This window comes from Bison bison, unplaced genomic scaffold, assembly GCF_000754665.1.
Source record: "Bison bison bison isolate TAMUID 2011002044 unplaced genomic scaffold, Bison_UMD1.0 scf7180017864530, whole genome shotgun sequence".
Lineage (NCBI taxonomy): Eukaryota > Metazoa > Chordata > Mammalia > Artiodactyla > Bovidae > Bison > Bison bison.
In genome coordinates, this window is record NW_011495080.1 from 9,420,969 (window position 1) to 9,433,741 (window position 12,773).

The 12,773-nt window shown below is 52.7% G+C and overlaps 1 protein-coding gene across 1 annotated transcript; it reads left to right on the plus strand.

Moving 5' to 3' along the window:
* The first annotated feature begins 1,413 nt into the window (after nucleotides 1–1,413).
* Nucleotides 1,414–11,845, plus strand: PAX4 (paired box 4). Its single transcript, XM_010831766.1, is given in 13 exon segments — nucleotides 1,414–1,438; nucleotides 5,261–5,344; nucleotides 5,460–5,618; nucleotides 7,976–8,106; nucleotides 8,363–8,578; nucleotides 8,908–8,983; nucleotides 9,550–9,675; nucleotides 9,891–9,973; nucleotides 10,327–10,396; nucleotides 10,930–10,985; nucleotides 11,246–11,388; nucleotides 11,721–11,787; nucleotides 11,789–11,845. Coding segments are annotated over 13 exon segments (1,293 nt in total).
* Nucleotides 11,846–12,773: the final 928 nt, after the last annotated feature.

The following is a 12,773-nucleotide window of genomic DNA, read 5'->3' on the forward strand; positions in this document are numbered from 1 at the left end:
CTGACTCGATGGACATGAGTTTCAGTAAACTCCGGGAGTTGGTGATGGACAGGGAGGCCTGGCCTGTTGTGATTCATGGGGTGGCAAAGAGTCGGACATGACTGAGCAACTGAACTGAACTGAACTGATAGACCTTTACAGAACAAAGAGTGAATCTTAATTTATACAGATTTTAAAAGTTATTTAGAGGTCAGGGAATCCTAAAGTGAAATGCAGAATATGACTAAATAATCCAACTGTACTACAGTTAGATTATGAAGGGAAGCGGGTGGGGAAAAGGGTGCCTATTTAAGTAACTTGGAAATGAGTGGAGTCTATAAAACTAAAGGTAAAATGAATTATACATAAGTATTATATAGACTTTACAGAAATGCAAGGGAGGAAACTAGAATTATCTGTGTAATAATGGATTGGAGTTGGAGACATGAGTATGAACTCGTGTTTAGTTTATATGGATGGAAATGGTTATATATGGAACTCTTTACAGATATTAATGTGTCTACATACACAGATTAGTACACATTAATGTTTATTTATTTGCTCTCTCAGCTGAGAGAATCCAGAAGCACTGATATCCCTGTAGCAGCAAGCAAAGCTAGTGCCCAGATCTTTGCTTTTTCATACCACTCTCCAACCAAGGCAGCCAGAGCTCCATGGAGATATGACTAATTCTAGGCTTGGGGCAGGTGATGTATAAGATAAATAAGGAGATACTCTCACACACACACACACATAATAAAAACTGAACCCCATGAAAATGAGGATATGCCAAAGGGATACAGGAGTGCCCAATGGCCGAAGCTGGAACAAGTTGAGCAACAACAACAAGAAGTAGTATATTGGATAATGATCCAAAGAGTAAAATTAGTCTCCATAGTCCATACTGATAGACATAAATTAGTGAACAGATAAGTGATGGTGTGTGCCACGTGTTCAGTCACTCCGTCGTGTCCGACGCTGCAATCCCAGGGCCTGCAGCCCACCAGTCTCTGTCCATGGGATTTCCCAGAGAAGAATACTGGAGTGGGTTGCCATTTCCCACTCCAGGGGATCTTCCCAACCCAGGGATTGAACCTTCGTCTCCTGTGTCTCCTGTATTGACAGGCAGGTTCTTTAACACCACGTCACCTGGCGTGCTGCAGTTCATGGGGTCACAGAGAGTCTGACATGACTAGGCCTTGGTGACTGAAAAACAACGACCCTGGGAAGCCCCAGATAAATGGGAGAGAAGTGAAAAAATCTCTGGGGCATAAGAAATCCAAAATCAATGTAATCACCCTCCAGAGGTAAAGTATAACTCCTCACTCTTAAGGGTGCCTTGTACTCAGGACTTCCTGCAGAAAAGTGCCGTCTAGAAAGGAGGGAAAAAGAGTAATTTCAGTGGGGAAACCTAATATATACTACCTCAGCAAGATGATCAAGGTCAACATCAACAGAGGTGAGTCATTTTGACACGTGCTGTGATGGGATATGATGAGAATGGCACTTCACCTTTTTGGATCTTCTTCCTCAAAACCTGTGTGTGTGTGTGTGTGTGCATGCGCACGCGTGTGCTAGTCACTCAGACATGTCCGACTTTTTGCACCCCCATGGACTGTAGCCCACCAGGCTCTTCTGTCCTTGGGGATTCTCCAGGCAAGAATACTGGGGTGGATTGCCATTCTCTTCTCCAGGGGATTTTCCTGACCTAGGGATCAAACCCAGGTCTCCTGCACTGCAGGCAGATTCTTTACTGTTTGAACTACAAAACTCATAAGCCCAGTCTAATCATGAAGAAAACATCAGACAAATCACAGCGGAGAGATGTTCTGTAAAATACCTGACTCCTCAAAATTTTCAAAGTTATCAGAAACAAGAAAATCTGAGAAATCCTTACAGTCAAGAAGAGCCTCAGAATACCTGGTGACTAAATGTAGTGTCCTGGATGGCGTCCTGAAACCGAAAAGAGGATGTTAGGGGAAAGACTGAGGAACTCTAAAATAAAGCGTGGATTTTAATTATCAATGATTAGTTGCTCGGTCGTGTCTGACTCTTTGTGACACCATGGACCGTAGCCCACCAGCCTCCTTTGTCCATGGGGATTCTCTAGGCAAGAATACTGGAAGGGGTAGCCATTCCCTTCTCCAGCGGATCTTCGCTGCCTCAGGGATGAAACCCAGGTCTCCCACATTGCAGGGGGATTCTTTACCTTCTGAGCCACCCTTTCCACAAACAGCCACCCTTCCAAAAGGGAAGCCCTTTCCACATTGGTTTACTAATTATAACAAATACTGATGTAAGATGTTCATAACAGGGGAAACAGTGGGTGAGGTATATGAAAACTCTCTTTGAAATTTCTCTGTAAACCTAAGACTGTCCTAAAAAATAAAGCTTATTAAAATAAAATGTATTTTAAAAATGGACCACTATCTGCTTCCCCAGATTCTTCACTGGAGTGGGAGAGCTTTGTGGAGCTCAGAGCTGGCCATCCCAGAAAAACAGATGAAACTTTGGGTCAGCAGGCAGGTGTGAAAACTCCAGTCAGGACGCTGCCCCTTCCCCTTGGGCAGGGCTAGTGTGCCCTGGCATACCCAGAGACGTATTCCGCACAAGTGACTTGGCCTCTGTGGTCTGAGGTGCATGGCGCCGGACCTAACAGCTTTGGGCTGGGCTCTTCCTTGCTGCCCTCACCCCAAACACCACGAGTTTCCTTGCCTGGCCTCCTGGAGTCCTTGGTTCTAACTCCCCAGCTCTGCTAAGGGTTGTGCAGGAAAGTGCAGACTCCCCACCCTGCCCAGCAAAGCCTAGTCCTGAGAGAAATGTGGGGAGGACCGAGCGCAGAGGTTAGGCACTCCTAGTGAAAAAAGAAGGAAAAGGGGATGTTTTCTGTGTCCCCAGTTGAGAGGAAGTGCTCTTCACTCTCCTTGGAACATTCAGAGGGAGGGAGCTGAGTAGCCAGCGTTTCAGACACCTGCCAGGAAAGTGCTGGGATTTGCAGAAAAGGGTTTCCCAGACCTGGCCTGGGAGAGCAGGGCTGGCGGTGGCGGGAGTTGCAGCTTCAGGACTAAGCTTGGGAATATCCAAGGAACTTGAAGATTCCCCACGTTTTTGTGGCCAGGAAACTACGCTGACTTTCAATTTGGAGACGTGTGCTGCCAGAGAGCGGTTTTGGCGAGGTGGCCAGGGCGCTCTGGAAAGCTGAGGACTGGCAGGAAACGGGGCTCTCTGGAAAGAGGGAAGTTAGGAGCCAGAACCCTACAGCTCACTAGGAGGGGCCACAGGGAGGGATAGCAATAGCCTGGAACTGGCGTCGCCACCCCCATTGAGTGCCCAAAGCCCAGGGTGAGGAGTCAGGGCAAAGCCTCCGGTTTCAGCTCCGGCTGCGCCCTGCCCTCTCCAGCTTTACGCACGGGCTTGTCTCATCTGCTGGCCCCATGAGGAGGGCAGGGGAACTCCAGCCGCTTCACCTGAGGACTGGTCTTTTCCCACAGCTTCAGGGCTTTATACCAGGGGCCCCCGAGGGCAGTAGAAGCCAGTGGTTCGGGCTCTATAACAGGGTGAGGGACAATCAGGAATGGCCACGGCTGGCCTGGAGAGGGGCGCACAGTCGGGCTGGCGGGTGGCAAGACCTCTGAGTTAATGTATAATTGTGAGCAGATGGCGGGGGCTGGCAGCAGCCTGGGGCTTGGGCCCAGCTAATGAGGGACAATTAGCCCCAAGCCCGGTGGGGGCAGCGGAGAGAGTCAGACAGTGAAGGCAGATATTTGCTCCTCAAACAGTCTGGCGCTTTGGGCAGAGGGCTGAGTGGCTGAGCCTTTGGGCTGGCTAGGCTCCCCTTCCTCTCTTTTCCCTCCCCCCATCACCTCTGGGTCGAAAGCCTCTGTTTATTCAGACCCAAGAGTGTGTTGTAAAGGCGGGGGGAGAGGGTAGTTTATGGGGGAAATCACTGCCTCCACCATCTGCCAGGTCTTGTCCCTGCTCCCCCTGATACCCCTATCTCCACCCTCACACAGCTGTCCATGGGAATAGTGGGTCCGAACATGGAGCCTTTGGTCCCCAGATGCAGGGGCAAATAAAGGGGAAGAGATGAGGCAGGAAAAGAGGACTAAGATCAGGGGTACCACATGCCTTCCTCAGGACCTCCTCTCACCCAGGCATGGCTGAGCATTGGGACTAACAGTCCCAGCTGCCCTGGGAGTGAATTGGCTCTACAGCCACTGGGGCATGTGCTGTCCTGCCCCTGGTGCTGAAACTACCTGCTGCAGTCTGCCCAGGGCTCTGGACTAGCCTGAGGAGGCTGGAAAAGGAGGGGAGTAAGTAGCAGGGTAAGGGAGAAAACCCACTTTTGTGATACATTTGGCTCTGTCTTGAGAATGAGTTCCCAACCCTAGGATCAACCATGATATCCATGCCCTTGTCCCCCCAAAACCAAAGCATTTACCAATGAAACCTAGTCTTAGATCTCCACACCCTGATTACTTTCAGCCTGACTTCTGAGAGTCTCTCAGAATCCAAAGTATGGGATGGACCCAAAGAGCTTTCCATGCTGCCTCCTTCACAAGAGATCTGCCCATGCTGGAGGTGGCAACAGAGCTTCCATGCGCTGGGGGCTTTGTCTTCTTTCCAGCTGCTGGGCCTTCCACCCCAACAAAGATCCGGGTACCCTGTGGTGTCCACGGTGGGAACAGGAGTGTCATTCATAACTTAGAGCCTAAAACCACCGTATCCTTAGTGGAATGGAGCCTGATAAATCTAGAAATGGATAGATACCCCACCTGCAACCTAACTCCCCTCAGAGGCTTATTCCCTCCATCAACCCTGTTGACAGTGTTCTGAATCCCAGGGTCCCCCAGTTCCTAAGCAAGACTCATCCTGGGCATCACCTCAGTCAAGGAGCCAGTTGGAGGTTTGGTTAGGACACTCCGGAAGAACTGGTGCCATGTGACACTCTTTTCTACACATACCTCATTCTCTGAGAGATTCATGGGCCAACTTGGCCAGTATTTAGGTGTTGGTCTATGTACCCATTTATCTTTTCAACCAACACAGGACTCAGGAGTTGACCGAGAACCCAAAAGTGCATTCTGGGTGGGAGGCTGTGTCCGTGGTTCTGGAAGTCACGTTTGGGCTTCTGAGCACCTGAAGACTTGGAGACACAGTCTGAAATCCCCCCATCTTCCTTATTCCTCATTCACTTCAGGAGTGCTGGCCCCTGAGTGGGTGTGCTCAGGGGCTGGGCGCCCTGGGTGAGACTGGCTCTGGCCCTGCTTCAGGCTGGCAGGTGGGGGCAACACGGGCTCCGAGGACTTCCAGTGGAAGGACACAGTGGGTCATTGGCTGTGGTTCGCCCTGAGTCAGGGCCGGCGTCAGTCAGCCCCATGCACACCTCCCTCCTCCTCTCTCCTCTGCTCATGGCCTGTGACATCACTGGCTGCTCCCAGAAGGCTGCCCTCTGCTCCTGATCACCGGGCTCTCTGTAGCTCTGGACCCCCTGGCGGGACTGAAGCAGAAACAGAGAGGAGGCTGTTACCAGGACCAGACCAGCACCCTCCCTGGAGACTGCAGGGGTCTCAGGAGCCCAGATCAGGAGCCTGAGACTCCTGAAGCGTCGAAGCTCTCACCTCAGTGCCTCCACACAGGTAGCTCACCTCCGGCTCATTGTCTGTTCTGCCTCCCAGGCTGGCTCCATGTCTTTGTGCGGCCAAGCCAACCTCTCTCCTCCTCTGTCTCTGCAGCTACCTCCTTCCTGCCCCTTCAGCCCCTTCTCCTGCTCTCCCATCTTGTGACGACCGGTTGTCTCCTCAGAAAAGTCAATATGAATGTTGGAAATGTGTGGTGCAGTGACTGGGAATGGGTTACTATTTCGAGTTGGGGGGATTTCAGGTTTGGATATTGAACTTGAGCCCCCACAGCTCCTCTTGAGCTCTAGTCACTGAGGGGAGCACAGAGTCCTCTCAAGGAGTCAGGGCTTGGCTGATTTTCTGAGCTTTTGACACAGCCCTTTAAGTCCCCAGATTGACTTTCTTCTCTCCATTGTTTTTGTGGTGGCAGGGGTGGAGGCAGAGAAAGAGAGCCTCAGGATTAGAAGCTGGAAATTTCAGCTTCTGAGGAGGGACTGGCTTCTACACTTCCCTGAACTTCACTCCCTGGCTAGCCTCTTATTTGTGAGAACCCCAATTTGTCCCTCAGTTTTCTTTCTGGAGAAACCTCTGCCTGCCTTCCTGACTCTCTGGAAAGATGAGAGCTGGTAGGGGAATGTGTCTCTCTCTGTCTAGAGATGAGTGAGTAAAAGCTGTTTCAGTTCCTGAGTTTCTCAAGTCCCTCCTGAGTTCATTGTTTTCTCCCCAGCACTAGTCTCCTCTTCCTGGCTGCTCTGTGACCTCTTGGAGAGCAAAAGCCTTGTCCTTTTCCATTTTACTCCCTTCATCCTGAGCAACCAGCTGTGTACTCATAATTAATACCATGTTCAGTAAATAATTGCAGATTAGTTAACTAAGTCGAGATGGTGCGGTTATTACAGGAAAGATCGAAGCTTAAGCTATTCTCTCGGGTGACCCCCAGACCTGCCGGGGGTCCAGGCATGAAAGGAGGTGGCTTCAACTGCCATGTCTAGCCGTTAAAAGCAAGACAGACATGGTGGTTCATGACCTGTGTCCCTAGCTGCCCAAAGACTCTCTCACGCTCACCTTGGCATCTATGCAGCTCAGAGACAGCCCTTTCCTGCTTCTCCCTCCCTCCCTTCGACATCCCTTCAGTAAATGGTAATTGAAGGAATGAGTGTCTGGCCTTGGAGAGCTGACCTCTGAGAGTATGAGATCTAGAACTCTCCAGAGTTAACAGGAAATAATAACCCCAGTGGGTTAGAAGGTGTCAAGAGAGGTGTCTTCTGGGAGACTTCAGGCTTGCTCATCTCTACTTCCAGGGGGTGGGGCCTGAGCTACAATGCCTGGGGGTAGAGACGAGCCCTGGTATCTCCCCAGACCTTCCTGGGGAGCATAAAACACAGAGCAAGACCCTCCTATAAGGTGCTCTGAAGGAAGCTTTCTGGCTGGTGGTTTGGAGAACATAACCTGCATGACACTGCAGGCAGAGCCTTGAATGTGGTTCCCAGCCCTGGACCAGGGTGATGGGGATCTGTGGTCCCTGGTGCTCTTCCTGGCTGGGCAGAACCTCCTGAGCTTAGGAGGCGGGACCCTTGCCCCAAGTGTATCACCTGCTGGGGGCTGATAAGACTTTTGAGGGATCTTAGCTCCTTGACCAGGGATTCAACCTGCATACCCTGCACCATAAGTGCTGAGTCTTAACCACTGGACCATCAGGGAAGTCCCCTAGCTCTGTGATGTTTTAATTCAAAGGTTTAGTAAAACGAATTTGAATCTTTGTAACCAATCTACTGGCAAATTTTACAAACCTTATCCTCTATCACAAAACCCCATCCCAAGATCATTCCAAGCGAGAGATTCCACCCAAAGAACCCTGGATTATTGTAGGCTCAGCCCCAAGAACAAAGAAGGACCTCCCAGGAGAAACTCCCCTCCCCAGTCTTCCCAGTGCCTGTCCTTTGAGAGGAGGCTCAGCCTGGAGCATGCCGCAAGATGGTAAGATGCCCGAGAGAAGCTGGAAGGACAGGTAGCAAAAGGAGGGAAGAAATGGCTCAAGGTTCTGCTTCCATCCACGTGGTTTCCTGTGCCCTTGGCCAGCGTTCTAAGGGAGCTCAGTCCAGACAGTCTCTCTGTTCCACCCTGTGTCCGTAAGCTCGGTAGGGCCAGTGCCTATGGCCAAGGAGCAAAGATTCACTCATGAGCCAGCTCCCAGAGAAAGTGGCATGTTTGGGGGACCCTGTGAGCAGAAGAGGGGCCATCCCCTGGGGAGAGGATTTTCTCTATGGTGGAAAGGCAGGCTGGAGGGGTAACCCTCTCCCAGGAGGGTCATCCTGGCCACAGGTGGACTGGAGAGAGGGGAGCTGCCGGGTTGGATGCCTCTTTCTCCCACCCAGGGATCAGCAGCGTGAACCAGCTAGGGGGGCTCTTTGTGAATGGTCGGCCCCTGCCCCTGGATACCCGGCAACAGATTGTGCAACTGGCCATCAGTGGGATGCGGCCCTGTGACATCTCCCGGAGCCTCAAGGTAGGATGCTGGGCCCTTCACGCAGTGATGGGGACAAGAAGCGGGGAGAGGAGCCCCTTTAAGGCAAGTCCGGAGCTGGTGCAGACTGGGAGGGCCTTTGGGCTTGGGCTGCTCCCCTGAGGGCTGGGATAGGGAGCTTCAGACTTCTGAAGGTGGGGCTGGACTCCACTCTGTGGCCTTATAGCTTCCTCTGTCCCAGGGACACTCCTCCTCTGGCCATTAGGCCTTACCTGTCTCTGCCTCTCACCTGATGCAGGTATCTAATGGCTGTGTGAGCAAGATCCTAGGCCGTTACTATCGCACAGGTGTCTTGGAGCCCAAGGGGATTGGAGGAAGCAAGCCACGCTTGGCCACGCCGCCGGTGGTGGCACGAATCGCCCAGCTCAAGGGGGAGTGCCCGGCCCTCTTCGCCTGGGAGATCCAACGCCAGCTCTGTGCAGAGGGGCTTTGCACCCAGGACAAGACTCCCAGTGTAAGTGCTCTCCCCTCCCCAGAACCGGAAGTGGAGCCGCAGACAGGCTGTCTGGGGAGGCAGAAGTAGATTCCTTCTTACTTTGCAGTGGGGCCTCCCAGGCTGGGGGCGGGGCTCCTGGGCTCTCTTCTGACCCAGAAGTTTCTCTTCTGAAAAGTGGTGAGACAGGTGAGATGAAGAAAGTATGGGGAGTGAGAGGAGGCTGCCCTTGGAAGTAAGGTGTTGGCTGGGACAGAGAGAGAGAAAGAGAGAGAATGTTGGGGAAACATCCTTAGGAAGCACCCCTGGCTCTGTGTACCATCTTCCTACTCAACACCACACGTCCTCAGGTCTCCTCTATCAACCGAGTCCTGCGGGCATTGCAGGAGGACCAGAGACCGCCCTGGATACATCTCAGGTTGCCAGGTGGGTCTTGGAGCTGCCTCCAGGGATGATCAGAGCCACAAGTAAGCATCTAACAGTTCCCACGTTCCTTTCTTGTTCTTTCTTGCATCACCCTCACCACAAGACAACCGAGAGGGCCTGGCAGGGGGTCTTATTCTCTTCTGGCAGGAGAGGATGGAGGCTCAGAGGAAGGGAAGCGACTTACCCAAGGTCACTAGCTAGGTGTTGGCAGGTCCTGGAACGGAGACCAGCTCCCTAGGCCCCAGGTTCACAGGATCTGTTGAGGAGGAGGCAGGACTGGGGCTTCCACATCTTCCCTCTGCCTCGATCACAGCCTCTCAGACCACTTTTGATGTGGTCTGGTCACACAAGCCTGGACCAAACCTTGCAGCTGTCTCCCTCCAAATACTAAGCATGCGCCCCCATGGTATGGAGTGTGCCCCTCACCCAGTGCCCCTGCAGCAACCCCCGAGTACCGGTGGATGTCCCAGCAGTGCAGCTCCTCTCTATAGCCACACTGCCCCGGCCCCACAGCCCCGGAGGAATCGCTGTCGCAAACCTGCTCCAGCTCCTGTCTCCCTTTGCAGCTGGTCTGGGTCCAATTCCTCGAACTCCCCCCTGTGACTCTGAGGCTCCCCGGGGTCCCCACCCAGGAACTGGCCACCGGAATCGGACAATCTTTTCCCCAGGCCAAGCCGAGGCGCTGGAGAAAGGTGCCGGGGCTGGGTGGATGGGGGCCACAGAGGTGAGGACCTGGAGGCCTATAGGCCATGGCTGAGTGCTGGAGGCTGCAGGTGGCCCTGCCTCCAGGAGGAGGGCAGTTTAGGGTTGTCCTAGGAAGGGTGGGAGTTGGGGGGCTGCTGCTGAGGGGGAAGCAGGCCTTGTTCCTCTCCCTGTGCCCTTGCCGTGTGAGCCTCCATCTCTGCAGAATTCCAGCGTGGGCAGTATCCTGATTCAGTGGCCCGTGGGAAACTGGCTGCAGCCACCTCTCTGCCCGAGGACACGGTGAGGGTGAGTGAGCCCTGCTGCACAGCGTGCACAGGCCCCAAGCGTAGAGAGTCTGGGCCAGGCAGGCTTTGGGCTGCGGTAGAGAAGGCGGTGGGAAGGTGGAGACCAGCTCGTTTGGAGTAGAAATGAGACAAGCTCCTCCATGTTCCCCTGCTGCTGATTGCTCTCCCCATCCTCCCTCTCCACGTCTTGGTGCTGAGGAAGAGGTCAGAGAGCAAAGGCCAGAGCAGGAAGCGGGGAGGTTGGGTCTGGGGAAGGGTCTGCTCTCTGAGTCCAGGTCAGGAACATGTGGGTGAGAACGGTAGGTGCTGGGCCCTGGAGCGCACAGTCAGCTGCATGGTTCTGCCCTCCCTCAGATCTGGTTTTCCAACCGAAGGGCCAAATGGCGCCGACAAGAGAAGCTCAAGTGGGAGATGCAGTTTCCAGGTGATTTGTCAGCCCATGCATCTACTCATCCATCCACTCACCTTTCTCTTCCTTCCTTCCTTCTTCCCTTTCATTCCTTCCATCCATTCACATTTCCCTTCCTTCCTTCCCTTCCATTCATCCATCTATCCATCCATCCACTCACCTTTCCCTTCCTTCCCTCCATCCATTCACCCACCTATCCTTCCATCCATCCATCCATCCACCTATCTTTCCTGCCATCTATCCATCCACCGAACATTTACTTGGCACATCCCACGCATCAGATCTTGTACTGGATGCTGGACACACACAATCCTTGCTCTTCAGGGTTGCACAGCCCCAGATTTATCATCCCTAGGAATTAATCCTTCTTCCCCAGTCTTTTAAGATCCTGCGTTGGAGAGGAGGCAGTTTAGGGCTGTAGCATCAACCCCCTCCCACCCCTGCCAGAAGTCGTTGCCTTTCCTAAAACTTCCCCTGCCTCTCACCACCATCCCCTGCTCCACAGACCCTTGTTCCTCCTGCTGAGTGGATTCTCCCTTACCTTGTAGGTGGTTCCCGGGGTCTGACTGTACCAAGTGCCTCCCCAGGAATCTTCTCTGCACAGGTATCCAGGAGGAGGGGGAGTTTGTGAATCGGGAAGGCCGAAGGGGTCACTGCTCCTCCCATTCCCAGTGGAGGCCTGAGCTAGAATTCACGATGCCCTGGGCCCCCACAGTGCACGCTTCCAGGAAGCGCCATCCTCACAGTCTACTGTGTGAATGGCGCCCCCTGAAGTTGTTCAAGATACAGCCTGGGGGCAGGGGTCCTGGCCGTGCTAAACAGGAGGCGTCGCTGGCAGCTGAGGGCTTCCTCTTGCTTTCCAAGCAGTCCCCCGGCAGTGTGTCCAAGGCAGTCCTACCTACCCTGGAATCCCTGGGTCCCTACTATCCACTGCGCTGGGGGACGGCATCAGAGGGGTGTCTGAGTGACACCCCACCACAAGCCTGTCTCCAGTCCTGCTGGGGTAAGAATCCTTGCCAGGCTGCGCTCCTGCAGGGTGTGGGGAGGGCAAACCAACTCCTTGACTCACCGGAAGGCCCGATCTCCAGTCAGGTTTATCAGGGGAACCTCAATACAGCTTTCCTAATTCCTTGCATGGCCCACAGAGTTGGGGAGACTAGCACCCCTGAGTGTATACTACCATTGACGGCTGTAGCAGGAAGACGGGGCGGGATTGGGATCTGAGTGTATATATCCAGGGTAGAGAGCCAACATCTGCCTCTCTCCCCAACAGTGACTTGGAGGGCTGGGGTGCCACCAGCAAGCCCAATCTCAACCTCTCTTCATCCCTGCAGGCTACCTGCCCCCCACAGCTGAGCTTCCTGGGCTCCATCCTGCTTTGCCATCCTTGCCCTTCCTTCCTCTGCCCCCATCACCAGTCTTGGTGCCCGTCAGGCCTTGCAGTGGCCTGGCTCCCCACTGTGAGGTCTGGGATGAGGAAGGAGGCTCAGTATGGAAAGGAGATGTGGTGGGGGGGATATGACCCCACCTGTCCAAGCAAAGCACGGCCCCTCCTCCTTCCTGTGTCTCCTCCTCGTCTGTGGACCTTGCCCCTCTTGTGCGTCACCTGAGTGGAGAGGCTGTGCTTACCCACATGTCACATTGGCCTTACGAGGCTTCCAGTTGGCAGTAATAAAAACATTTTTTAAATTGGCAGTAGTTCTGTTGTCCATCATGTTTTTAAAGTGAGTATTCATAATCCCATCCCTGCATTTAACAATTATAAGCAGTTTGCCCTCTGTCTGTCTAAATATCTATGAAAATGTGTATCTAGCTAGCTATCATCTAATATATTTATGTGTTTACATGCTATGTATCTAGCTACTGTCTATCCATCCAATCTATCGAATCTCTGTATGTATGCATGCATGTATCTGCACATATATGTATATGTATCTGCCTTGGTGTTTTTGTGCTCATATACCCACATGTATGCACACGTACAGATACTGATAGCACCTCATGGCCTGTCACCCCTGAGTCCTCCAGCATGCATCTCCAAAAAATAAGGGAAGTTTTCTTACATAACTACAACACAGTGACCACATCTAAGAAAATGTCTAATAATTCCTTAATCTAAGAGACATATGAACTCCTTAATTGCATATGTATTTTCTGCACAGCGGCAAACAGAGAGGAAATGCCCCTTTTTATATTCTGCTTCTCCCTTTATATGTGCTCCTGGGGCATGTTTGCTTGCTTCTTCTTTTCTGAAAGTTCCAAATCATCTCAATTTTGTCTTCCTAGAGAGAGAAATCTCCAGGCTCCTCCTGGGAAACCTAGGGATGTAAGAAAAGAGAGGGACACAGAGGAACGTGATGGAGGGGATATTTGGAGTGAGGGGTGGGCTCAT